The 26,622-nt window shown below is 50.7% G+C and overlaps 1 protein-coding gene across 4 annotated transcripts in view; it reads left to right on the top strand.

Moving 5' to 3' along the window:
- Positions 1-26,622, top strand: part of DHRSX (dehydrogenase/reductase X-linked) — a 230,868-nt gene that overhangs the window by 128,443 nt on the left and 75,803 nt on the right. For all 4 annotated transcript variants that reach the window (XR_007132866.1, XR_007132865.1, XM_047765372.1 and 1 more), the window contains exons 5-6: positions 4,353-4,560; positions 19,541-19,748. Coding sequence is in view for 2 of the 4 variants with exons in the window: in XM_047765372.1 (XP_047621328.1) it covers positions 4,353-4,560; positions 19,541-19,748 (416 nt within the window). In the remaining 2 variants the exon portion in view is untranslated. The remainder of the gene's footprint in view (positions 1-4,352; positions 4,561-19,540; positions 19,749-26,622) is intronic.

Below are 26,622 nucleotides of genomic sequence, written 5' to 3'. Positions count from 1 at the left end.
AGAGTCCCACCTATAATGGAGATTATACAGTATTTGTCTTTCTCTGACTTAGTTCACTAAGCACGATGCCCTGTACATCCATTCCTTTTGCTGCAAATGGCATGATTTCATTCTTTTTCGTGGCTGTGTAATATTCCATTGTGTATATGGACCACATCTTCTTTATCCACTCCTCCATCACTGGACACTGAGCTTGTTTCCATGCCTTGGCTATTGGGAATAGTGCTGCTGTGAACACTGAAGTGCATGCATCTTTTCAAATTAGAGTTTTTTTTTGTTTGTTTTGTTTTGTTTTTTTTCTGGATAATCCCAGGAGTGGGATTACTGGGTCCTATGGTAGTTCTATTTTCATTGTTTAAGGAACCTCCATATAGCTGTGTGTATCTGCTCATCCCAAACTCCTAGTAAATTTGCTTTTAAAATTTGTTCTCTATGTCTGTGGGTCTGTTTCTGTTTTGTGGATAGGTTCATTTGTGCCATATTTTAGATTCCACATGGAAGTGGTATCATGTGATATTTATCTTTCTCTGACTTACTTCACTTAGTATGAGAATCTCTAGTTGCATCTGTGTTGCTGCAAATGGCATGATTTCATTCATTTTTTATGGCTGAGTAATATTCTATTGTATATGTGCACTCCATCTTCTTTATCCACTCCTCTGTTGATGGGCATTTAGGTGGCTTCCATGTCTTGGCTATTGTGAACAGTGCTGCTGTGAACGTTGGGGGGCATGGAGTCCCTCAAATTAGAGTTTTCATTTTTTTCGGGATAGGTGCCCAGGAGTGGGATTGCTGGGTCATATGGTAGTTCTATTTTTAGTTTTTTAAGGAACCTCCACAGAATAGTGTATATCTGCTTATCCAAAACTCCTAATAAATTTGTTTAAAATTTGTTTTCTATGTCTGTAAATCTGTTTCTGTTTTATAAAGAAGTTCATTTTTATCATATTTTAGATTCCGCATATAAGTGACATCATATGATATGTCTTTGATTTATTTCATTTAGTATGAGCATTTCTAGGTCCATCCATGTTGCTACAAATGGCATAATTTCATTTTTTTTCCCCTAGGGCTGCACCGATGGCATATGGAGGTTCCCAGGCTAGGGGTCTAATTGGATCTGTAGCCGCCAGCCTACGCCACAGCTCACGGCAACGCCAGATCCTTAACCCACTGAGCACGGCCAGGGATCGAACCCGCAACCTCATGGTTCCTAGTTGGATTCGTTAACCACTGTGCCACGATGGGAACTCCCCTCATTCTTTTTATGGCTGAACGATATTTCATTGTGTATATGGACCACATCTTCTTGATCCATTCTTCTGTCGATGGTGGCTTCCATGTCTTGGCTACTGTGAATCGTGCTGCTATGAACATGGGCGTTTTTTTCTGGATAGATGCCCAGGAGTAGGATTGCTGGGTCATATGGCAGTTCTATTTTTAGTTTTTTAAGGAAACTCCATACTGTTTTGCATCGTGGCTGCACCAATTGACCTTCCCACCGACAGTGCAGGAGGCGAACCCACATTCTAAAGCGCTTGGGTTGATCTCTAGGTCCACGCATGTTGCTGCAGATGGCATGATTTCATTCTTTTTTATGGCCGAATATTCCCTTGGGTATGTATGGACCACGTCTTCCTTATCTTCTGCATGAGTTCTGACGGGCACCGCAACCCCCTTTTCACATCAAATATTGGCGGCTGCAGGTGTATTTCGACACATTTCGTCCAATACGTGAAGACACAGGTCGCGTGTTTTTGTCCAGGATGGAGCTGGCTCAGTGCTGGCTGTGAGGGTCGCAGGTGGGCGTGGCCAGAACGCACAGTGGCGTCAAGGCCACGCCTCTGGGCGTGTTGTCCCCGCCCCCTTCCCCGCCCCTCCCGGTCCCCCGCCCTGCCCTCCATCCCCGTCTTTTCGTTTCTGCATCTGCTGCGTCTGCAGCCCATCTTCCGTCACTGGTCCACTCCCATCCTCTGCTGTGGCCGCAGCCACCCACCTTCCTCCAGCTTTATTTTTTAAAGGTTGCTCACTACCTTGTTGCGCCCAGAGCTCTTTCCAGGCGCTGTGAAGACACAGCCCAACTCCGACGTCTTCTTTGCCTCAGGATTCTCTCCAGCGGGGAAGCTGCACTGGACTTGGGGGCGTGGGGTCACGAGACCCAAGGCAGGGCCTGCCTGGGACCTGGGTGTGGAGGGGCAGGCAGGGCAACCTGCGTGTCCAGAGAGGGACCTCCCGGTCTAGCTGGGAAAAAAGTCCACAAATACATTTACTCAAGCAAAATGCGTAGACAGAGAACTGCGGAGAGAAAGGCACACACAGGCACATCCGTGTGTGTGCACATCAGATGCATGGCTGTATATCCGCATACACAAACATGTGCATATACATGTCACATATGGAAATGCACGCACAGGCACATACAAATGGATATATACATGGAGAAGTACAAACCGTAGACACACACAAATACACCTCCTGTGAAATACGCACGTATAAACGAACATCCAGTGCATGTACAGAGCATCACAAGTAGAAATGCCTACACAGGCGCTTAAACACACATGGATACGTATACAACATGCACGCATGTCCAAATGCATATCCTGTAAAATACACACATAGAAACAAACACACACACAAATGCGTATACAGAGGATTACAGGCAGAAATGCAAACATAGGCATGTGCACATGTGTGTGTGCCTATATATAAAATACACAATATCTGCATATACAAATACACGTCTTTATAAAATACACACACACAAACCTGCACATACACAAATGCGTGTACAGACAATGATAGGTAAACATGCGTACACATCCATGCAGAAATACCCATATACACATGTAGATCGATACACCCATATCAGTGTAAAGAAGCACACACACACACACATATGCAAATGCACATACACAGAGAAGTGTCTGCACTTATAAGTTCAAACATACGTACACACACATACAGAAATACATATGTGCATATGTGCATAAAAATTATACCCATATGCAAAAGCACTTGCCAATACCTGCACAGGTGCAAAAGCCCCAGGATGGATATGCAAGTGGAGCTACATGGCTGCCCGCTTCCACGTAAAGACATGCAGTTGTGTGGTGAACTGTGAACCCTGACACCTATGCAAATATCTCTGCTCATACACTCACAAATACGCACACATGTACACATGCCTGGGCGTGTCGCATGCAAATGCAGGCATCCACACAAATACAGACACAGATGCATCTCCACGGGCAAATTCATAGGCATGCGTGGACCCCAGATGCCAGAGAAAACACAGGTATGTGCTGGCTGGCATTTATAAACACACACCTGCATGCAAATGCAGACACAGATCCACAGACCGATGTGTGTGTGTGCATATGTGAGCATATACACACAGAAAGACATGTACAGCACACACACACACACAACACGTGGGCGTATACATGTGCGTTTGCAGTAAGCATACAGATGCACACAGGTTATCTGCATGGATAAAATGCATGCCCCCGTGCACCCAGGCAGGCAGTGCGCACGCACACACATGGGCGCATACACAGACATGCCTGTGGGCTGTCTCTGGAGAAGGACCCTAAGCCTGGCTCATCACCTGTGCTGCAGCCCCAGGGGAGAGACTCAGGGACCGGGATTTTCAGGAGCTCTGCCCCCACAGGGCAGGCGTGGGTGTTTCAAGCCCAGGGGTCCAGCACACGGTGCCACCGAATGTGCTCCCTGAATGTGTCTGTGGACTGATTGACAAATGTGTTTACAGACTGACGGCTGGTGGCCTGGGCTGGGCCCTGTGCCCAAGGGGCTCCGCATCCCTGCAAGGCACCAGGGAGGAATGCGTTTCTGGGGCTCAGCTGAATGAGGGGGCGCCAGGGCAACGTGAGTCTGGGGCTGCCCCTCCCTGTGGACCACAAGACAGCACCGTCCACACATGTCCCAGCCACACTGCCCAGGGCCCCCGGTCTCTGCAGACCGCTGTCCTGTCCAGGAGAAGGACCCACTGGGGAGCGGGGGGCAACTCTGTTGGGTGACTCAGGACAGACCCATCTTCTGCTGTGGGCTGCTGTCATGTCATTCTTTGCAAGCTTGGACCATCCAAGGGCAGAGTTTGAGAACAGGATGGGGTCTTATGGGTCTCCTGGCACCAAGCCCACCACGTCCAGAGCAGGAACCAGGCAGGAGGGTGGGGGGTGGCAGCCGGGACGAGAGCCGCTATCCTGGTGCCAGGCTGCTTCTCTGAACAGCTTGGTGGAGGGGGGCAGGTCTGCCATCTCATCCCATCTCTTCCCAGCCCATTCCATCCCTGCCTGTCTTACTCTCCCTGAAACCCCCTCTGTCCCCAGCCGGCGTGATGATGGTGCCGCAGAGGGAGACAGAGGACGGCTTCGAGGAGCACTTTGGAGTGAACTACCTGGGCCACTTCCTGCTGACCCACCTCCTCCTGGACGACCTGCAGGCGTCGGGCTCCCCCGGCCGCAGCGCCAGGGTGGTGACCGTGTCCTCGGCCACACACTACGTTGGGGAGCTGGACTTGGACGACCTCCAGAGCAGGTGGGTGCATGCCACCAGTGATCCGAGGGGATCCCGGAAAGGCCAGAGTGAGCGTCCCTGCGCTGTGCCAGGCAATGTGCCCACAGACCCTGAGGTCTGTAAACCCACCTGTGCCGTGGTCCTAACGACGGTGGTTCCGATGTCGCAGGGGCAGACGACAGCCCTGGTGCAAAGGGCGCAGGAAAGCAGAGCATGAGTTTTTTTTTTGGGGGGGGGGTTCCCAGTGCATCTCAAAGTGATATTTACACTTGACGGTCGTTTTGTTTGTTAACTGCAGTGCCATTATGTTTAAAGAAACAACACACACACCTTCATTTAAAAATACCAGCCCAGGAATGTCTGTAGGTGCAGCCCCAAAAAGAAAAAAATATTACTTCGCTGCCTGAACATGCTTCCCATCCTGTGAAACTTCAGCGCAGTGTAATCTTTTTGCAACAGTAACCTTCAGAAGTCAGTGGATCACAGATTCCAGAACAATGGCGGAAACAAAAAGTTGGAAACATTGTGCCAATTGCTAAAATGTGACACAGACACACAAAGTGAGCAAGTGCTCTGGTGAACCTGTTAATAGGTGTTCCGGTCATGGCTCAGGGGGTTAAGAAGCCCACATAGTGTCTGCGAGGATGCGGGTTCGATCCTTGGCCTCGCTCCGTGCGTTAAGGATCCAGCGTTGCTGTGAGCTGCAGTGATGGTCACGGAGGCAGCTCAGATCCGGTGTGGCTGTGGCTGTGGTGTAGACGTGCAGCGGCAGCTCTGATTTGACCTCTCTCCTGGGACTTTCCAGATGCCGCAGGTGCAGCCCTAAAAAGGAAAAAAAAAAAAAAATGCGGCTGATGGGCTTGCTTCACGTAGCATGGCCCCAAACCTTTAATGTGTGAAAAATGCAGTTACTGCGAAGGGCAGTGCAGTGAGGTCTGCCTGGATTAGTAACTGCTTGGTATTTTGCACTCCCGCATCGAAGTGCTTTTTTTGTTGTTGTTGTTGTCGTGCCCTTTTTCCTTTCCTCTTAATTTTTTTATGAGCGTAGGGTTGATGTACAGGTTGTGCCAGTGTCTGCTGTGCGCCCAAGCGACCCCGTCATAGGCTATGTCCATTGCCTTTCTCGTATTCTCCTCCATCCTGGTCCATCCCAGGAGACTGGATAGAGGTCCCCGGGCTGCACAGCAGGACCTCGTGGCTGATCCATTCCCAGTGTCGGGGTTGGCATCTCCGGACCCCCCCACTCCCCGTCCAGCCCACTCCCTCCCCCTCCCCTTGGCAACCACGCGTCTGTTCCCCACGCCCAGTCTGTTTCTGTCCTGTAGACAGGTTCGCTTGTGCCATCGTTTAGATGCCACATAGAAGGGATCTCCAATGGTCTGTGTCTTTCTGTCTGACTGACTTCATTTCGCAGGAGAATCTCTCGTGGCCTCTGTAAGCCTGTATCCATATCACTCTATTTAGATTTATATTTAGGCTTTGAGGGAAAGCCTATTATTATCCTCACTGTGCTCATGAAGACACGGAGAAGCATCTGTATTTTTGAAAACATCTTTCTGCTGTTGCAGTAAGCAGTGGAGCTAAAACGGCAGCCCTGGACCCAGGACTGCAGGACATTGAAAAATCATCAGTCTAGGGTCACCTGTGTGATCAGAACCGTTGAAAAACTCTCAGCAGAAGTGTGTTCATGTTCTATTTGCATCCATTCAGAAGTGCATCGTTTGGGTTTTTTTTTTTTAAGTATTCTTTTATTTATTTATTTTTTAAGATTATTTTCAAATGTTACTGAAGTCGAGTGACTTAGTGTCTTGTGTGCGTTTCAGGCACACGGCAAAATAATTGCTGTGCATATATGTTCGTATCTATTCTTTTTGGGAGTCTTTTCCAGGAGAGGTTATTACGAGGTATAGTTCCCTGTGCTGCACCATGGGAGCTTGTCGTTTATGTTACCTGTAGGGGGGTGCAGGTATGAATCCAGCATTTATCTCCCCCCTTCCCCTTTGCTGACTCTAAGTCCGTTCTCCGTGTCTGGGAGTCTGTTTCTGCTCCATAGATAGGTTCGTTTGTGCGCTATTTTCGATTCCACCTAGACGTGATCTCACTTGGTGTTTGTCTTCCTCCGTCTGAATTCACTCCGTGTGAGACTCGCTAGGTCCATCCACGTTGCTGCAAATGGCATGATTTCATTCTTCTTCACGGCATTCTTTTTATTTATTTATTTGTCTTTTTCTAGGGCGCCATCAGCAGCATAGGGAGGGCCCCAGGCCAGGGGTCGAATCAGAGCTATAGCTGCAGGTCTACACCACAGCCACAGTAACGCCTGATCCGCGCCGCGTCTGCGACTCACACCCCAGCTCACAGCAACACCGGATCCTAAACCCACGGAGCGAGGCCAGGGATCGAAGCCGCCACCTCATGGTTCCTAGTCGGATTCATTAACCACTGAGCCAGGACGGGAACTCCCATGGCATTCTTTCAAACTGAGATCAAACGGATGTTTAAAGTTCTTTTAGTTTCAGCCGTAGGACGTCGCGATGTGACTGGTTTTTGCCTGCACTGTCCAGCATCAGCGCCCTCAGTCTACTTACCATCCGTCAGCCTCCACCATCTGCCTTGTTCTGGGGCAGCTTTTCTTTGTGTGATGCTCTGATGATTATTAGTATTTTTGGGAGAAAGAGACAAGACAGAAGTCAGACGTAGGAGGATTTGCGAGATACAGAAACATTCTTCTTTCCACCCCTTTGCAAACTGCAAGGTGCCAGCCCCGTGGTGCGCATTTTCCCGGCCATCTGGCGACCGGCCAGGCGCAGTATCCCAACGCCCGGGCGCTGTTTGTTTCCCGCCCGCGCCGCGTGCAGCCCGCGCCCTGCGCGGTATCAGCACAGATGCGGTGCCATCTCCCTCCCCCTGCCCCCCGCAGGCTGTGGTCGCGGTGGGCGCTCTCGGGGGTGGCTCCCGGTGCAGGCTTCGTGGTGTTAGTGGCTCTGCACCGAGAGAGGCCCTGGAAGGAGGGGAGGCCGGGGGTCTTCCGGAGGCAGGGTGGCCGCCCCAGGCCCCTGGGGTCAGGGTCTGCGCCCAGGGCTGTGGGATTAGGGACATCCCCCACCGAGCGCGCCTGGAGTGCGTGGTGCTGGGGAGTGGCGGCGAGGCCATCTGAGACCCCTGGGGGGATGGGACCTGGGGAGGGGACCATTCAAGCGCTGTTTTCCCGGGGCGCTGCCCCAGCCCACCTGCTCTACCGCGCCTGGGGTCCAGCCCGAACCACCCAGCCCAGCAGCCGCAGCGGCGGGGACACCACTGCGGGTTGGTGGGCTCGGGGCGGCGGGGGGGAGGGGGGCGGGTCCTCTTAGCTGGTGGGGGAGTCCCTGAAGGAGGGGGACGCCTGGGCGGGCGCATCAGGGTCCTCGGCGATGCGAGAAGGGCGCGGGGATCTCGGCACGGCCCAGGCGCCGGATTCGGAGAGGCTGGAGTGAGACGTGGCGGTGAGAACCCGCAGCAGGAGATGCTCAAACAGACCCACCCACGGAAACTCAGGCCACGGCCCCCTCCCCTTGACTGCAGGCTGCCTGTTGTTTAGGCTGCTGGGACCTCAACTGGATGGAAGCTGTGAAGTGAAGCCAGAGGGATGCCGCGCGCCCCTGCCAAGGAAATGCCATCTTCTGCGCAAACACTCGTGTAATTGCTTACAGAGCGTTTTCATGCGTATTGTGCGACTTCAACCTTCAACCTTCAACCTGTGGAAGAACAGAAAACACTTCCTGTGCTGCGCCGTCTGTGGGAGACAGGGGGCTGTGGAGGCATCAAGGATACAGAAGAAATCCCACGCTCTGTGCCCTTAAATGGTTTCGTCAAAAGTACCGAGATGTTATTTTTCAAAAATAAAATGTAGAGAAAATAAACAAACAAACATGCAAGGATTCAAGAAAAGCTTTGATATCCTTGTTCATATCTTCGTATTTCATACTTAAAAATATGTCAGAGTCCCACACCCAGACCCCAGGAATGGGAGCTCCTTTGGACAAAGGGTCTTTGCAGGTGTGAGGAAGGGAAAGGTCTGAGAGGAGGTCCTCCTACATGAGGGGGGCCCTCCCTCCAAGGACAGTGTCCTCCTAAGAGACACAAGAGGAGACCCAGACACAGAGGAGAAGCCACAGGAAGATGGAGGCAGAGACGGGAGGGAGGCGGCCAACAGCCCAGGGCTGCCTGGAGCCCCCAGACGCTGGAAGAGGCGGGAAGGACCCTCCCCCGGAGCCTCAGGAGGGAGCAGGACCCCGGGACCCCTTGACCTCAGACATCTGGTCCCCAGGGTGGGGGAGAGTGGGTTTTCCTTGTTCTTAGCCCCCGAGTTTCCATGTCCCCTGTCGCCTGTGCGGAGGCTGGAAGAGGACCAGCCCCGTGGACCCTGAGCTGAGGCAGGACAGGTGTCCTGGGTGCTGTGGGTGCCCGAGTCCTGTGCGAGCCTGAGGCAGTGGGCGGGCCTCCTTCCCTCGCTGCCATTTCCGAGTCTCCCCTTTTGATTCGAAACATACACAGCCCTTTGGCCACCCCTGCACTGTCCACGCGTGGCCTGCCTACCAGGGAAGAGAACGACAGTGACATCGCGTCCGGAGAGCTTGTAATTTGGCCTCAGGCGCTCACGCGGCAGGGAGCCTGCTTCTCCCCCCGGGACCCGGGACCTCACGTTTTCAGTCCTAGGGTCTGTTTCGTGCTCAGAGGGGCCTTTCTGCAGTGACCAGTTCTGTCACCTGCGTCTCCAAATGGTAGGGGGTCTCCAAATCCTTCTTGCATCTGATATGGAACCGAGTCTACATGGAACATAAAAAACACTCTGGCCAGGGAACCCATGTGTGTGTGTGTGTGTGTGTGTGTGTGTGTGTGTGTGTGTGTGTGTAGGGGTGGTGGGTTCCTTTCACACATTTCCTGGTGCTTTTCCCTTTAACGGGGTGTGTTTAAAGAGTAGCACACACAGCTCTAGCGACGGGCGGGGGAGAAGGCAGCCGGGGGCACGCGTAGCTGCCTTTTGCTGAAACGAAGCTTTTGCCGGCATCGCACACAGCTCTGATTCGGGCGGCGAAGTGCCACGCGTGGCCTGTTCGGGTGGGAGCGTCAGGAAGCTGGCCAGGACTGCCTTTCTCTGTGTGTTTACGTTTGCCTGTGTAAAATCAAAGACATCTTGTTCTCTCATTTTCTATCCAAATATTGCTGCAGAGGGGACAAGACCGTTTAGAATGGTGGTTTGGAAGGTACGGTCCCCAGCCCTGCAGCACCGGTGTCGCCTGAGACGTTGTCATAAAGACCATGCCCCTCAGCCGTTAAAGATGCTCTCTAAAGGCTTCGCAGACTTAAATGGTCATGAGCAAAAGGTAATAAAGGTCATCACAGGAGGTCAAGGAGCGCCACACACCCGTATGTTCACCACAGCCCTGGTCACAACAGCCGAGACATGGAAACAACCCAAGTGCCCCTTGACAGAGGACTAGACAAAGAAGATGTGTCCCATACACAACGGAATACGACTCAGCCATCAAAAAACGACATCGTGCCCTTTGCAGCCACACGGATGCCGTTAAGAGATTCCCATCCTATGTGAAGTCCATCAGACAGAAAGACAAATAGCACATGAGCTCACGTCTAGGTGGAAACTAAAATAGGGCACAAGTGCATCTGTCTACGGAACAGAAACAGACTCATAGACACGGAGAACGGACTTGTGGTGGCGGGGGGTGGGGGGAGGGAGGGAGGGGCCCGCAGTTGGGGTTACGCAGATGCAAACCGTGACATATAAGATGGATACACCGTAAGGACAGAATGACACCCTGAACTCCATCCAATATCCTGTGATCAACCGCGATGGAAGAGGCGGAAAAAGAGTGGAGGTATGAGCACAACTGAACCCCTTTCCGCCCGCCTGAAACTACACAGCCTTGGCTCTCAACTGTCCAATCTACTCAACAGGGAAACAGTAAAAAGCGGAGGTCACTTTTCTTGAATGTGCAAGGCGTATCTTTAGACGCATTGAAGCTGTGGAGGAGTTCCCCCTGTGGCCCTGTAGATTAAAGGATCCCGCCTTGCTGCAGCGGCAGCGTAGGTCACAGCTGCGGCTCAGATTCAGTCCCTGCCCTGGAAACGTCCGTGTGCCCTGGGTGTGGCCGTAAAAAGAAAACCAATGTTGAAACAGTTGTTTAAAAAAGCAAAAACAAACCACCTCTGGGGGTGCAGCCAGACAGAAGCCTTTTAACACGCCCTCCATGGGGTCTGATGCGTGCGGGCATTTGAGAACCACTTGGCTTGCAAACACCCTGCTTTGAGGGGTGAAAAAGCCTGAATTCTTGGCTTGCACCCCAGGGACACGCCTCTGGTGATGACGGCGAATTGCCAAGACTGATTGCCGGCTTGGAAAAGCAGCGTTCTCGTAAAGGACGCATCACTTGTGAAGGCTGAGAGGTCCCAGGTAACATGTACCAGATGCAGGTGGGTCATTCCACACGGGAGGGTCTGTCTCCTTGGCGTCCTGCCCTCGGTCCCTCCTCTCGTAGCATAAATTCCAGCGGAAAAGGTGGGCAGACTCTCTGAAAAAATTGCTTGTAATCCGCGAAACAAACTCATGATGTAGTGGATAGCTTTGTTTAAAACGTAAAGTATAAGGAGGTCCCATCGTGGCTCAGCGGTTGACAAACCCGACTGGCAGCCATGAGGACGCGGGTTCGATCCCTGGCCTCGCTCTGTGGGTTAAGGATCCAGTGTTGCTGTGAGCTGTGGTGTAGGTCGCAGACGCGGCTCGGATCTGGTGATGCGGTAGCTGTGGTGTAGGCTGGCGGCTACGGCTCTGATTAGAGTCCCAGCCTGGAGAATCTCCATATGCCATGGGTGCAGCCCCAAAGAGCAGAAAAAAAAAAGACAAAAAAAAATTTAAATTTAAAACAAGGTCCTACTGTAGAGCACAGATGACTATATTCAGTGTCCTCTGATAAACCATCACGGAAAAGTATATGAAAAAGAATGTCTATCTACCAATCTGTACATGTGTGTTGTGTGTGTATGCATATGTATCTGAATTACTTTGCCGTACACCTAAAACTAACTAACTCAACATTTTAAGTCAACCATACGTCAATTTAAAAAAAATATTTAAATGACGTCCTAGGCGTTCCCGTTGTGGCTCCGCAGGCTAAGAACCTGACACAGACTCCATGAGGATGCGGGTTTGATCCCTGGCCTCGCTCAGTGGGTGAAGGATCCAGTGTTGCCCCAAACTGCAGTGTAGGTCTCAGAAGCAGCCCAGATCTGATGTTGCTGTGACTGTGGTGTAGACAGCAGCTGCAGCTCCAGTTGGATCCCTAGCTTGGGAACTTCCACATGCTGCAGGTGTGGCCCTAAAAAAGAAAAAGATGAGCAGCAAATGAGGTTATGTTTTTGGGGAAGGGGGGAAAAGCTATATATACTGTTTAAGTAAAAAATTATATATTTAACACATCAATAATGATAAAATATATAAATAACGATATAAAATATATCATAATATATGTAACTTTATATTTAACACATCAATAATGATAAAATATATAAATAATGATATAAAGTATACCATAATATATGTAACTTTATATTTAACACATCATTAATGATAAAATATATAAATAACGATATAAAATATATCATAATGATAAAATATATAAATAACGATATAAAGTATATCATAATATATGTAACTTTATATTTAACACATCAATAATGATAAAATGTATAAATAATGATATAAAATATAATATATGTAATGATGTAATTATATATTTATAATTATTTTTCTACCTATGACAGGGAGTGAGAGACTGACTTTTTTTTACAGGATCAACTGCGCACAAGGGCTCTCTTACATCTTTTTTAAAAAATCGACGTGCAGTTGCTGTTCAGTATTATACGCTACGGCTGTACAACTTAGTGATTCACGGTCTTTAAAAATTATACTCCATTTACAGTTATGGTGATATGTGGGCTATGTTCCCTGTACTGGCCAACATGTCCTTGTCTCTTGTTTTATCCGCAAAAGTTTGTGCCTCCTCGTGCCCTCCTCCTCCACGGCCGCTCCCTCCTCCCCCTCCCCACTGCAGACTCACTTGTTCAAGGAATGCTCTTCCCGCCCTTGGAGGGGCCGAGAAGTCAGACCAGCAGGCTGGAGGGTCAGGGAAGCAGTGATGTTTGTAGACTTGACCCTAAAGGCTAGTGACTTAGGCAGAATTTCGATGCTGTGGGCTTGAGGCCGAATTCCTTCTTCTTTGGGGGGAAGCGCAGTCTTTTCCCACGAAGGCCTTCCTTCACCTGATTGGGTGTGGCCCACCCTCATCCAGAGGCCCATCTGCTTTCTTCGTCGTCTACTGGTTTCATGGTTCATCTCCCCTAATAAATACCTTGCTGGCAGCATCCGGACTGGCATTGGACCAAACACCTGGGCACCTCATGGGCATATAGAATGAACCACCATGGGAGCAGATGTGGGTGAGGCATTCTGTACAGAACGCCTCATGGCATCTAGGAGATGGGTCTGCCTGCTCCCAAGCCTGCACCCTGCCTCGTCCATGTGCTCAGCCTCCTGCACCCGCAGGCATGTTGGGATTCAAGGGGCCCTCTCTGGGGTCTTGTGGGACCTGCTCCAGCTGAGGGCGACTGCGCGGGAAGACCCCACCTTCTCCCGGGTCATCCCTGGACCCTCACGTCTTCCTGCCAGTGGCTGTTTCCTGGGATGCCCGCAGCAAAGGCTGGAATGGCATCCTGTTTCCCCTCCTTGAGCCCAAACCCAAGTGAGTCCCCCCGTCCTGAGTCTCAGCCTCAGGAGAGATGAGGTTGCTCTTTGTGCAAAGTAGCAGGGCCCTCTGGCTGCAGGAGGAAGCTCTGAACCGGGGTGCCTCTGTGGATGAAAGTGGATAAAAGTGACGCGTGTCCATGGGGCTTGCGGTCTCGTCCACAAACGTCCAGCTGCCGACAGGGCTGCGAGTGGACTTCTGCAGGTCACCCTGCCCCGTCTCCTTCTGGACAGTAAGGCCCCTCTCCTCGTGGGTTCATCTCCCCAAGGAACTTGCCTCTCATGGGCTCACTTCCTCCAAAGGTAGAAACGTCTCCTTATATTGACTCGTTTCTGTCTTTTCTCTGCTTTGTTGCACGTCATCGGAAAAGTCCACCCTGGAGTTTCCGTTGGGGCTCAGCGGGTTAAGAACCCACCATAGCGTCTGTGAGGATGCAGGTTCAATCCCTGGCCTTGCTCAGCAGGTTAAGGATCCAGCGTTGCCGTGAGCTGTGGTGTAGGTTGCAGATGTGGCTCGGAGCCCGCATGGCCATGGCTGTGGTGGAGGCCGGCAGCTACAGCTCCGATTCGACCCCCGGCCTGGGGACCTCCACATGCTGACGGTGCGGCCCTAAAAAGAAGAAAAAAAAAAGTCCACTCCTTTATGGGTTGGGAATACATATGAAGACACACACATACTCATGCAGTGTCATTAGGGGGCCTTTTCTTGCTGGGGGAGGAGATGGAATCACTGAGCAATTGCTTTTCAGGTCTTCTTTGAGCTTTGGCACTGTTTTGCCATACAAATATATTTCTTTTTAGAATAATAAAAAATGAATAGTATCTTTAGAAACTTTCTTCCACAGTTACTCTGAAGGGGACCAGAGCCTGCCAGCCCCAAATGGTGTCTCTCTGGTAGATGGATAGTGTTTTGCTAAAGGCAGTTGAGAACACTTCCCCCCGTAACGGTCTAAAAAGTTAAATGCAGTTAGAAGAGTCTCTCACACCATAGACAAAAATAAACGCAAAATGGATGAAAGACCTAAATGTAAGGCCAGATACGATAAGACTCCCAGAGGAAAACCTAGGCAGCACGCTCTTTGATGTAAATTGCAGCAATATCTTGTTGGATCCCCCTTGTAGAATAATGACAAGAGAAACAATAACCAGCCTCATTAAACTCAAAAGCTTTGCACAGCAAAGGAAACCAGAAAGACAGAAAATAAAAAGACAACCCACAGGCTGGGAGAACATCTTTACAAGCAGTGCAGCCCCCAAGGGATAAATCTCCAAAATACACAACCAACTGGTACAACTCAACAACGAAAGAAAACAAACAACCCAATTGAAAAATGGGCAGAAGACCTCAATAGACATCTCTCCAAAGGAGACATCCAGAGGGCCAGCAGGCGCAGGAAAAAATGCTCTATATCACTAACTCTTAGGGAAAGGCCCAGCAAAGCGACCATGAGGTATCAGCTGACACTGGGCAGAATGGCCGTCATTCATGAGTCTACGAATCACACGTGCTGGAGGGGGTGTGGAGAAAAGGGAACCCTCCTGCACTCTTGGTGGGAATGTCAATTGGGTCAACCACTATGGAGAACAGTATGGAGGTTCACCAAAAAACTAAAAATGGGGGTCCCATATGATCCAGCAATCCCACTCCTGGGCACATATCTGAACAAAACCTTAATTTGGAAAGATCCATGCACCCCAAGGTTCACAGCAGCACCATTCACAGTAACCGGAAGATGCAAGCCACCTAAATGTCCCTTCACAGAGGAATGGATTAAGAAGCGGTCTGTAGACACAGTGGAATACGACTCAGCCATCAAAAAGAGTGAGATAATGCCATTCACAGCAACATGGATGCAACTAGAGAGTCTCACACTAAGTGAAGTCAGTCAGGCAGAGAGAGACAAATACCATAGAACACTTATATGTTGCATCTGAGATATGGCACAGATGAACCTGTCTGCAAAACCGAAACAGACATGGAGAACAGACTTGTGGTTGCCAAGGAGGAGAGGGGAGGGAGTAGGATGGACGGGGGGGTTGGGATTAGTCGATGCCAGCCGAGACATTGAGAATGGATAAGCAGGGGTTCCCACTGTGGCTCATTGGGTTAAGGACCTAGCATGGTTTCCCTGAGGGCGCGGGTTCCATCCCTGGCCTCGCTTAGTGAGTTAAGGATTTCGTGTTGCCAGAAGCCTTTACCTTTCTTCACAAGGCAGTGCTTATTTATCACACATTTTCTCCCTTCCCTTTCCCATAATCTCCTCCCCGCCCCCGAATCCCAAAGCCCCTTTTCCTTTTTTAGCCCAAGCCTCCATCATCTTGCCAGCCCCATCTTTTTTCGGAACCCCTCTGTGTATGTATGTAATTAATACTGTTGTCTCCTGTTCAACAGTTTGATTTGCAGGCCCCAGTACGGAACCTAAGAGGATAGAGAAGAAAGATTTTTTTTTTTGGAAATCTCCCTCTACTTTATTAAAATGTAGGCTCGATAGGTGCATATTTTAAAAAGTAGAAATACGTAGGTGTGCATTTCTTGTCATAGGCAATAGCAATTTCTTCTTTGCTAAGCACTTGAAAAACTTATTTGGTGAGTGGAAATCTAGGACCTACTCCATTCCTGGCATCTTGTCAAGAATGGGGGCCCTCACCGACCCAGGGGACTTAGCACCTGCTCTTGGGTGGCTCAGGGGAGTTACTGCGGTGCGTGTGGATTGGCCGTCAGACCAACGCCCGTTCAGCCAGGTACCATCTTCAGTCTAGGAAACTTCACGTACTGTTTCCAAGAAACACAGGTGTCAAAAAACCCACACTCCTCTTCCCAACCAGAAAGCCCTGCTGCTGCGAGAGAGGATACGGTTTCCTGTCTCTCCGTAACGCTTTCCGAGTTTTCAGTCAACAACCCCTTAGAGAATTATCGGGTCTTTGATTCCGTACGCAAATTGGCGTCTGTGTTGAAACTGTCATTTTCCGCTTCTCCTTCTCTTGTCTGCGAGGTGGAGAAAGTGATGGGATTCTGCTTCTGCCAGCCCAAAAGATGCCCCTTGGACAGAAAGTTGCTTGTGAACTGGAGGCCACTGAAAAGCAATGCATGCAGAGAACTGCCTGTCCAGAGCTCCCCTTATCGGACTAAAAGCAGAAACTTCTGAGAAAGGAGAACTTCTAAGCCTTGGGGGTTTTCTATTCTTTTCTATGAAGTCCCCCTTACGTGTAAAATTGAAAGTAAAATTAGGCTCCTTTTCTCTTGTCCATTTGGCACTTGCTGGTTTAATTTGCATGCCCCAGTTCCAGAACAAAAAAGTATAAGGGGAGAGTTTTTCCTCCCTGCCCCTAATTCTGTTTTGGATTGACCTTCACTTTATTTTTAAAGTAGTTATACCAATAAAGTATGATTTATTGAAAACAAAGATTTTTTTCTTTTTCTTTTTTGGGCTGCCCCTTTGGCATGTGGAAGTTCCCAGAGTAGGGGTCAAATCAGAGCCACAGCAACGCGGAATCTGAGCTATGTCTTCAACCTACACCACAGCTCGTGGCAACACCGGATCCTTCACCCACTGAGCGAGGCCAGGGATCGAACCCACATCCTCACGGACACTATGTCAGGTTCTTCACCCACTGAGCCACGGGGGGAACTCCTTTATGGTTTCAGTTTTGCTTTTTGACACCACTTACGACAAAAGCAACTGACTGAAAAGCTCATGTTTTGAATCAAGCCACGTAGCCAGTCCGTGAGTTTCTTTCCCCTCTGTGTTAACTTGACCTTCCTGTCGGCTGCCTTCTTTCTGCTAACAGCGCGACAGCCTCTCTCCCGCTTTAAACACCCAGTGTCTCTGCCATTCCTCGGGGTGCTAGTTACACACCTTAATGGAAAATCATGTCCTCTCTGATATCGGCTTGGATAATTTTCCGTTTCTGCTGTGGATGTTTCTTTATCTTTCAATCCACCAGGGAACCTCTCCTGAAATTACTTGCTCTCTTAGATTTTTTTTTTTTTCCTCCCGTAGAGAAGTGATTGACTCCCCCCTCCCACCCTCTACGTAGTATTTTTGAAGACTTCTTGTTCCCGCTTGTCCAGGCTACTGGAGAAAACCGTAATTAAATCACTCGTGACTTTCCCCTTGAGGAATCTGCACATTGCTGGCTGCCTCTTTTCTGTCTAAATTCACCATTTCTGTCCCCTCCCAAACAGCCTGCTAAGTCAGGATGGAACGTGTGTGCATCCGTCGAAGGCGCCCGGTGCCCAGAGCGAAGGTCAGCCTTCAACCCTCCCACCCTCGACTGGGAAACGCTCTCTTTCCCCGAGCTTCTGCCTCTCCCACAGGGAAGAGGCAGGGGGAGTTTGCCAGAAATAAGGATCTTGACGTTAATTGAGGGGTGGGGGCTTATCTTGGATCAGGGGAGGAAATGGGGCATCGGAATTGCACGCTGTTTCTGCATTAATTCCTCCCTCCCCCCCCCAAAAGAAAAGTTCTGTTCCCGCTCAGCTCGGAGACGAAGGGCGTGGGGTTGATTCTCCAGCTTCAATTGCTCGGACCCTACGCGCCCCCTCAGCATTTGCACGTGGTCTCTTGGGACAAGGGGCTGATGGCCACGCCCGTGGGGGCCCTGACCAGGAAGAAAGATGCCACCAGGAAGCCTCAGGAGGTGGGCGGGAGCCCCCGAGGGGGTGATGTGGTTGGGACGTAGCGACAGACGGATGTCCCCGTGGGTAATTGAGAAAACTGGGGTTTTTCAGGAAGTCTCCCGGGGCAGCTGAGCATCCCAGCGGTCTCTGCTCGTCTTCCAAGAGATGCCATGTCTGCTTGTACTGTTTGCTGCATTTCAGTGTCTCCCAGGTTTTCAGGATCTTTCCCCATCTTCTGTGTGTTCCTGGGACACGTTTCTGACTCATTCAGTCTATTTTTTAACTCTTCTTGTTTGTTTCTTGTTTGTTTGTTTTCGGCTGGACCCCTGACGTGTGGGAGTTCCCAGGCCAGGGATCCAGTCCACGCCACGGCAGTGACAACGCCGGCACCTCCCCGGAACTCGCAGAATTTAAAATGCTTAGTTAGCAGGAGCCTCTGTATGGAAGAGGTGTTGAATGCCAGCACGTGCTTTTCCTGCATCTCACATGATGAGTCAGATTTCTTTCTTTGTTTGTCTTTTTTGTGGCTGCACCTGCGGCATATGAAGGTTCAGAGGCTAGGAGTCGAATCAGAGCTACGGCTGCCGGTCTACACCACAGCCACGGCAACATGGGATTCGAGCTGCATCTGTGACCTACACCACAGCTCCTGGCAACCCAGGCTCCTTAACCCATGAGTGAGGCCAGGGATGAAACCTGCATCGTCATGGACACGACGTCAGGTTCTTAACCCACTGAGCCACGAGGGGAGCTCCTCTGATTTCTTTCTTTTAATCTTTGGGTTAGACTCCGATGGGGGTGAATTCCATGGATGGGGTTTCTCCTCACTTAGGAGCTACCACATTTGAAAGTGTCAGAGAGACACTAGCATCCAGGCACATCCACCCAAAAGGACAGGACGGGCCGTCTCCACAGCCAGTAAAAAGTAACGTGAAGGAAAAGGAGCTATTGCCTTGAAGCAAGGGGCTAGTCCCTCATGAAGGAGAAATGATGAGCTTTGCCGGGAAGGCACCCCAGTTTCCCATCTCTTGTGCCCCTCGATAAAATAATCTCAAACTACAGGAAGCAAACGTCGACAGGAAGGGGCTGGTCCTTCGCCAGAGCAGGACTGGTGTGAAAGCCTCTTTCCTGGGAATTCTGTTGTGGCTCAGGAGCAACGAACCCAATTAGTATCCACGAGGACGCAGGTTCGCTCCCTGGCCTCAATCAGTGGGTTCAGGATCTGGTGTTGCCATGAGCTGTGCTGTAGGCCTCCGAGGTGGCTCGGCTCCCGTGTTGCTGTGGCTGTGGTGCAGACCGGCAGCTGCAGATCTGATGCAACCCCTGGCCTGGGCACTTCCACATGCAGCAGGTGCAATCTTAGAATGCAAAGGAGAAGCAGAGCCTCTTTTTCAAGCGCCGAATGTTCAGAGGAGGAGAGGGACCTGCAGCCAGGTCTCCAGATGTGACTTCCTGCCTTGCGTTTAAGCTCGGTGGCATGTAGAGCCGCCCGCAGCCCGTCGTGGGAGATCTGTGCCCTTGGGAGGGTGGGCAGGATGGGGCGTGGATGCGGGTCTCACTGCCTGTCCCGCTTCCCCCCGCAGCGGCGGCTACTCCCCGCACGGCGCCTACGCCCGCAGCAAGCTGGCCCTGGTCCTCTTCTCCCACCAGCTGCAGGCGCTGCTGGCGGCCAAGGGCAGCCCGGTGACCGCCAACGTGGCCGACCCCGGCGTGGTCAACACCGACCTGTACAGACACGTCTTCTGGGGCACGCGGCTCCTCAAGAAGCTCTTCGGCTGGTGGTTTTTCAAGGTGAGGCCGCGGCGGCGGGCGTGTCGCTTCGGGTCGTGTTTCCCGGGGCTGCGGGGCGGGGACTTGTGGCCACGTGTACGGGGGGTGCGTGCAAGCGCCGTGGGGCGCGGCGGGCTTGCGCTCCTGGTTCTGGGGTTCCCCGGAGCCAGGCACCCCGCTGGTCTCGGAACGTGGGGTCCCATTGCCAAGAGGAGAGACGCAGAGACAGAATGACCCCTGGGTAACCACGCGGGCGTCACTGTTTTGGGCGTCACTGATGCTGGGATTTTGGCATCAGGTCTGACTGTTTGCGCTGGGCCATCTCTTCCAAGAGGGGGCGCTGTCCGGGTTCTCCTGGTCTCTTTGGGGACCACAATACCTGTGCCCTTGAAGGGCGTTGGAAGCACACTGCTGGGTCGCTCCGCCTGGCTCACTGAGATCACGTGTGTTGGCCCCTCTCTCTGCACCTGGTTGGGGACTCACAGTCCCGGCCCGGCTGTGCCCATGACACCCCTGCGCCTCGTGGCTACAGGGCCACTGCGTGTGGCTCAGCATCCTGATAAAAGGGAGCATCTATTTCCGCCCTGCAAGGCGGAGGTCTAGCCTGGGTCCCTCTGAACCCCAGCAGTCCTCTCCCACAGGACACTGGCACCCAGGGGACAGCTGCAGTGTGGCCTAAAGACTGGGCCGGGTGGGGGGAGGCAGGGGGGGCTTTTACAACCCAGGTGAACCAGGCAGACGGGGCGAGGCCAGCAGGTAAGAGCCAGTGATGCACAAAGCGCTTAGTGACTTGTGTGCGCCCCCGGGCCAGGACTTAAGTGATGCAGAAATGACGGTGAGGAATTCCACGCCACCCACATACCACCTGGTAAAGCTGCTCGTGTTTCCCTTCTGAGGTCCACCGCTCTCGGTTTACCACGGAGCCCTCGCCTGGGATCTAGAACACAGGGCTTTGTCTCTCTCTCTCTTTCCTTCTCGTACTTTCTCTTCCTTCCTTTCTTCCCTTTTCATTTTTTTTTTGTTTCTTCCTTCTTTCTTTCTTCTCATGTGACTGGCTTCCTTTCTTTTTCTTTTTTTTTTTGCAAGCCGTATTTTTAAAATTATAGTTGCTTTTTACACCTGGTGCCAGTTTCTTCTGCCCAGCAAAGTAACCCAGGCTCAGATGAATGTGTCCGAAAAACAGAAACAGACGCACAGACACCGAGACCAGACGTGGGGTTGCCTCGGTGGGAGGGGGAGCGAGTGGGATGGACGGGGAGGTCGGGGAGCGCAGATGCAAACTAGGACATCGAGAAGGGATCAGCCGTGAGGTCTTGCTGTCCAGCTCGGGGCCCTCTGTCCAGTCTCTTAGGATGGACCAGGATGGAAGCGAGTACGAGAAAAGGAATGGATGTATTTGCATGACTGGGGCACTGGGTTGTGCAGCAGAAATGGACACAACACTGCACATCAAGTGGAGTCTACTAATAGTTTTTAGATAAAATACTGGCACAAATGAACCCATCCACAAATGAACCTAAAGCAAACAGCCTCACAAGTGTAGAGAACAGACTTGTGGTTGCCCAGGGCGGCGGGGAGGGCGTGGGATGGACGGGGAGCTGGTTGTCAGTAGATGCCCACGACTTCGTCTTGCGTTTTTACTTTTCTAAAGTCTGGACGCCACCTAGAGTCCCTCTAAAGCACCGGCTCTCTTCCCCGAGCCCTGTGACCTCTCCGGCGGCTGCTCTTCGGCCTCAGCGTTGGGACCTCATCCTCCCCTCCCCCGTCTTGCATCTTGGGGCGCCTTCTTTTTTCTCAAACTTCCATGTTGCTGCAGTGAGGTTCTTGCCGCTCTGACCCTACTCGGTGCCATAGTTGGAAGGAAAATAAACATTCGCTCCATCGTCCTCCGAAGAAGACACAGGCTAAGAATAGCTCCTTTGTGTGCATTCAGTTCCCAGGTAGCCCAGCGGGGCACATACAAACCATGGGTCTGCTTAGTTCAGTATCAACGCTGGAGGCCCAGGGGCAGAATTACCTGCTCAGGGTGGGATGGTGCCCTAGACACGCTGATGTTCCTATAATTATTATTATTATTATTATTATTATTTTTTCTTTTTAAGGCCACACCTGCAGCATATGGAGGTTCCCAGGCTAGGGGTCAAATCGGAGCTGCAGCTGCCGGTCTATACCACAGCCACAGCAATGCCGGATCCTTAACCACCGAGCGAGGCCAGGGATCCCATCCGCATCCTAAAGGGTACTAGTCAGGTTCTTACCCCACTGAGCCATACCTGGAACTCCCTGTTTTTTTCTTAAGATTTTTTTAATGTATTTTTTTACTGGAGTATAGTTTATTTACAGTGTTTCAGGTGCATGGCCATGTGATTTACTTACACACACACACACACACACACACACACACACACTTTTTCAGATTCTTTTCCATTATAGGGTATTACAAGATATTGAGCAGAGTTTTCTGTGCTATACACAGCTCCTTGTTGGATACTTTTTTCTTTTCTTTTTCTTTTTTTTTCCCTTTTGTCTTTTTAGGGCTGCGCCTGTGGCATATGGAGGTTCCCAGGTGAGGGGTCGAATCAGAGCTGCAGCTGTCGGCCTACAGCACAGCCACAGCAATGACAGATCAGAGCTGCAGCTGCACCCTGCATCACAGCTCATAGCAATGCCGGATCCTTCACCCACGGAGCGGGGCCAGGGATTGAACCCATGTCCTCCCGGATACTAGTTGAGTTTGTGACCATGGAGCCACCATAGGAATTCCCTGGTGGCTACATACATTTTTTTAATTTATGTATTTATTTTTTGGCCATACTTATGACATGTGGAAGTTCCCAGGATAGGCGCTGAACCCGAGCCCTGGCAGTGACCCAAGCTGGTGTAGTGTCCACACTGGATTCTTCCCCCGCCGCAGCCCAAGGGAGCTCCAGTTATTGATTTTATATAGAGCAGTTTGGATGTGCTAATACCCGAATTTACCCACCCCCTCCCCCTTGGCAACCACAAGCCTGTTGTCCATGGCTGTGAGTCTGTTCCTATCTTGTAGATGGGTTCCCTTTGGGGCTCAGTGGGTTAAGAACCCAACATAGTGTCCGTGAGGACGCAGGTTTGATCCCTGGCCTCACTCCGTGGGTTAAGGATCCAGTGTTGCCGTGAGCTGTGGTGTAGTCACAGATGTGGCTTGGATCCCACATTGCTGTGACTGTGGTGTAGGCCGGCAGCTGTAGCTCCTATTCAACGCCTCGCCTGGGAACCTCCCTGTGCCGCACCTGTGACCCTAAAAAGATTTTTTTAAAAAAAGTCTGGTGAGGACAAGAGGCTGGAAAGACAGGTTCTCGTGTGCATGCGCCACGGAGATGGGAGGCCGAACGGACCCACTCAAGGCTGCACATCCGCGAACTGTTCCTTCCCACCTCTGGGTCCCCAGCAGCTCTGTTGTTGGGGACGTGCGTCCACATTGAAGCATGCGGTCCTCACGGCTTCAGAAACGCACCTGCCATCCAGACTCACAGATGCGCCAGCCTCTCGTCGGGGATCCTGGACCACCCTGTGAGCCCGGTGTGGCCACGGGGGTCCTCAAGACGGCAGTTGGGGGTGGGGGGAGAGGCAGAGAGGGAGAGGTGGGCGCCGGGCAGACACAATGGATTTCTGACCTCGAGCTGGAGGAGGGGCCACAGCCAGGAAGCAGATGCAGGGGCATCTGAGCGCTGCGTCGACCTAAAAAAATGCACAACCTGCACGTGGGGAGTTAAATTTTATTGGGGGTAAAATGAGGACTTAAGCCCAGAAGGCAGCATCTCAGGTCACCCCGAGCAACGGCTTCAAGGAGACGAGGGGGGAGCTAGGACATATGGGAGTTTTCGTACCAAAAGGCAGGGAGTGGAAACAAAAGATCCTGCTAGATCCTGCCAATAGCAGAAAACTAGACATTTCTTTGGTTAAATTTTTTAATAGCGATTTTTATTTTTTCCATGATAGCTGCTTTACAGTGTTCTGCCTATTTCTACTGTACAGCAAGGGACCCAGTCACACATACACATAAACGTTCTTTTTTCTCCCATTATCCTCCGCCATGCTCCATCACAAGTGACTGGATATAATTCCCAGTGCTATACAGCAGGATCTCATTGCTCATCCACTCCAAAGGCAATAGTTTGCATCGACGAACCCCAGACTCCCAGTCCATCCCACTCCATCCCCCTTGGCAACCACAAGTCTGTTCTCTAAGTCCATGAGTTTCTTTTTTGTGGAAAGGTTCATTTGTGCTGTATATGAGATTCCAAATATAAGTGACATGTGGTATTTGTCTTTCTCTTTCTGACTTCACTTAGTGTGAGAGTCTCTAATTCCATCCATATTGCTACAAATGGCATTATTTTGTTCTTTTTTATGGCTCAGTAGTATTCCATTGTGTATATGTACCACATCTTCTTAATCCAATCATCTTTTCATGGACATTTAGGTTGTTTCCATGTCTTGGCTATTGGGAATAGTGTTACAGTGAACATAGGGATGCATGTGTCTTTTTGAAGGAAAGTTTTGTCTGGATATATGACCAAGAGTGGGATTGCTGGGTCATGTGGTAGTTCTGTGTATAGTTTTCTAAGGTATCTCCATATTGTTTTCCATAGTGGTTGTACCAATTGACATTCCCACCAACAGTGTGGGAGGGCTCCCTTTTCTCCACACCCTCTCCAAGATATGGAAAGACATTCCATGCTTCTGGGTTGAAAGAATTACCATCGTGAAAATGGCCATACTACCCAAAGCAATCTACAGAGTCAATGCAATCCCTATCAAGTTACCCATGACATTTTTTCGCAGAACTAGAACAAACAATCCAAAAATTTAGATCAACTGTAAAAGACCCAGAATTGCCAAAGTAATCCTGAGAAACAAAAACCAAGCAGGAGGTGTAACTCTCCCAGACTTCAGGCGATATGAAAAAGCTGCAGTCATCAAGACAGTGTGGTACTGGTGTCAAAACAGACAGACAGACCAATGGAACAGAAGAGAGAACCCAGAAATAAACCCTGACACCTGTGGTCAATTAATCTTGGACAAGGGAGAGAAGACTATAAAATGGGAAAAAGACAGTCTTTTCAGCAGGTGGTGCTGGGAAAACTGGACAGTCGCATATAAATCAGTGAAACTGGAACACACCCTCGTATCACGCACTAAAATAAACTCAAAATGGCTTAAAGACTTAAATGTAAGACAAGACACCGTCAAACTCCTAGAAGAGAACATAAGCAAAATATTCTCTGACATCAACCTTCCAAACATTTTCTCAGGTGCGTCTCCCAAAGCAACAGAAATCAAAGCAAAAGTAAACCAATGGGACCTCATCGAACTGACAAGCTTTTGCACAGCAAAGGAAACGATTAAAAAAAGAACAAAAAAGAACCTACAGAATGGGAGAAAATAGTTTAAAACAATGCAAATGACAATGGTTTAATCTCTAAAATATACAAACAACGTATACAACTCAATGGCAAAAAAACCAACAACCCAATAGAAAAACGGGCAAAAGACCTGAATAGGCATTTCTCCACAGAAGATACACAGATGGCCAACAGGCACATGAAAAAAGGCTCAACATCACTAATTATTAGAGAAATGCGAATCAAAACTACTATGAGGTACCACCTCCCACCTGTCAGAATGGCCATCATTCATAAGTCGACAGGAAACTAGACATTTCAAGTTAAGGAATTCAGTGCTTTTCTGTGGGAAGATGCAAAGCTGTGGGCTCAGTGCCGTCATTCCTTTGCCATGCACCTCAGCTAGGGGGTTGGTGTCCTGTGTGTGCTTCCACAGCCTGAGTTTCCTCAGGGCTCCAGTAAGGAGTGGCTGCAGTCTGACGGCCACTAGATGGCAGGTGTTCCTTTTTTTTTTTTTCTTGCTTCAGTTCCCTCAGGGCTCACGGCTCAGTCTTGGAGGCGGCTGCACTCACAGATGACTGTGACATCCTTTGTTTTGTCAACTACAGCCCAGGCAGGGGTATTTCAGACAGCTCAGAAGTCCCACCCCAAAGAGGAAAGGGGAATATCAGCATCTGGGTGAAGAAGGAACGGGGAAGATGCCTGTGAGCAGGCACACAGTTTACAAAATTGGCTGCTGGTCTGAGGAAGGTCCCTACGAGTCACGAGGAGCAGATGTCACCATGAAGGATGTTAGTGCTTTTCCAGATACGAGGAGATGCAAGACCTGGGCACGTAAAATCTTCTCCTAAGAGATGTAGCTATCTGAAGCCCTGTTCTGCTGGTTTTCCCAGAGCACAGAGCGCCCCACTCCTGGTCCCACCCTGAGCTCCTTCCAGGGGGTGTGGAGAGGCGGCAGCTGCAGTGGCTCAGGATTCAGCCCATGGAGAGGCAGGTGGCACAAGCCTGTCTCCAGCTTACAGCAGAAAGAGGCCAGGAGGCCAGGAGACAGACTGCCCCCTGCCGGGAACCTTCGGAAACAACACAGCCCTGTGCACACCCGGCTTTCTGCCAGCATTCGTTGGACACATCAAATTTCTGGGAAGCTGAAGATGCCGACACTATTGTGCCATTTTCGAGAGCATCCAGAGGCACCTGACAGGCTCTGCTGTGTCCCTGGATCTCGAGTGCCCAGACCACCGTCTTGTGGCTTCCCAGGCTCGTGGCTTCCCATCCCGCCTCTATTGGGCAGTTTGCTGGGACCTGGCTCCCTGGCGCACGGGGGAGAGGATGTCACACCAGGTGGGATTCTTGGGAGGCAGGTGTCCATTGGGGTGTGAGATGCCCTTTAGACAGAGAGCAACTCCTGCAGCCTCCGTTCCTGGAGCCCTGGGGACAGTTATTTTATGGCCCCGGGCAGGTGCATTCCACCGCTGCCCCAGGCAGCGGGAGCTCTGCTAGGCCCCACTCTG

The sequence above is a fragment of the Phacochoerus africanus genome, chromosome X (genome assembly GCF_016906955.1).
Source record: "Phacochoerus africanus isolate WHEZ1 chromosome X, ROS_Pafr_v1, whole genome shotgun sequence".
NCBI lineage: Eukaryota > Metazoa > Chordata > Mammalia > Artiodactyla > Suidae > Phacochoerus > Phacochoerus africanus.
This window is presented reverse-complemented; position numbering and strand designations above follow the sequence as displayed.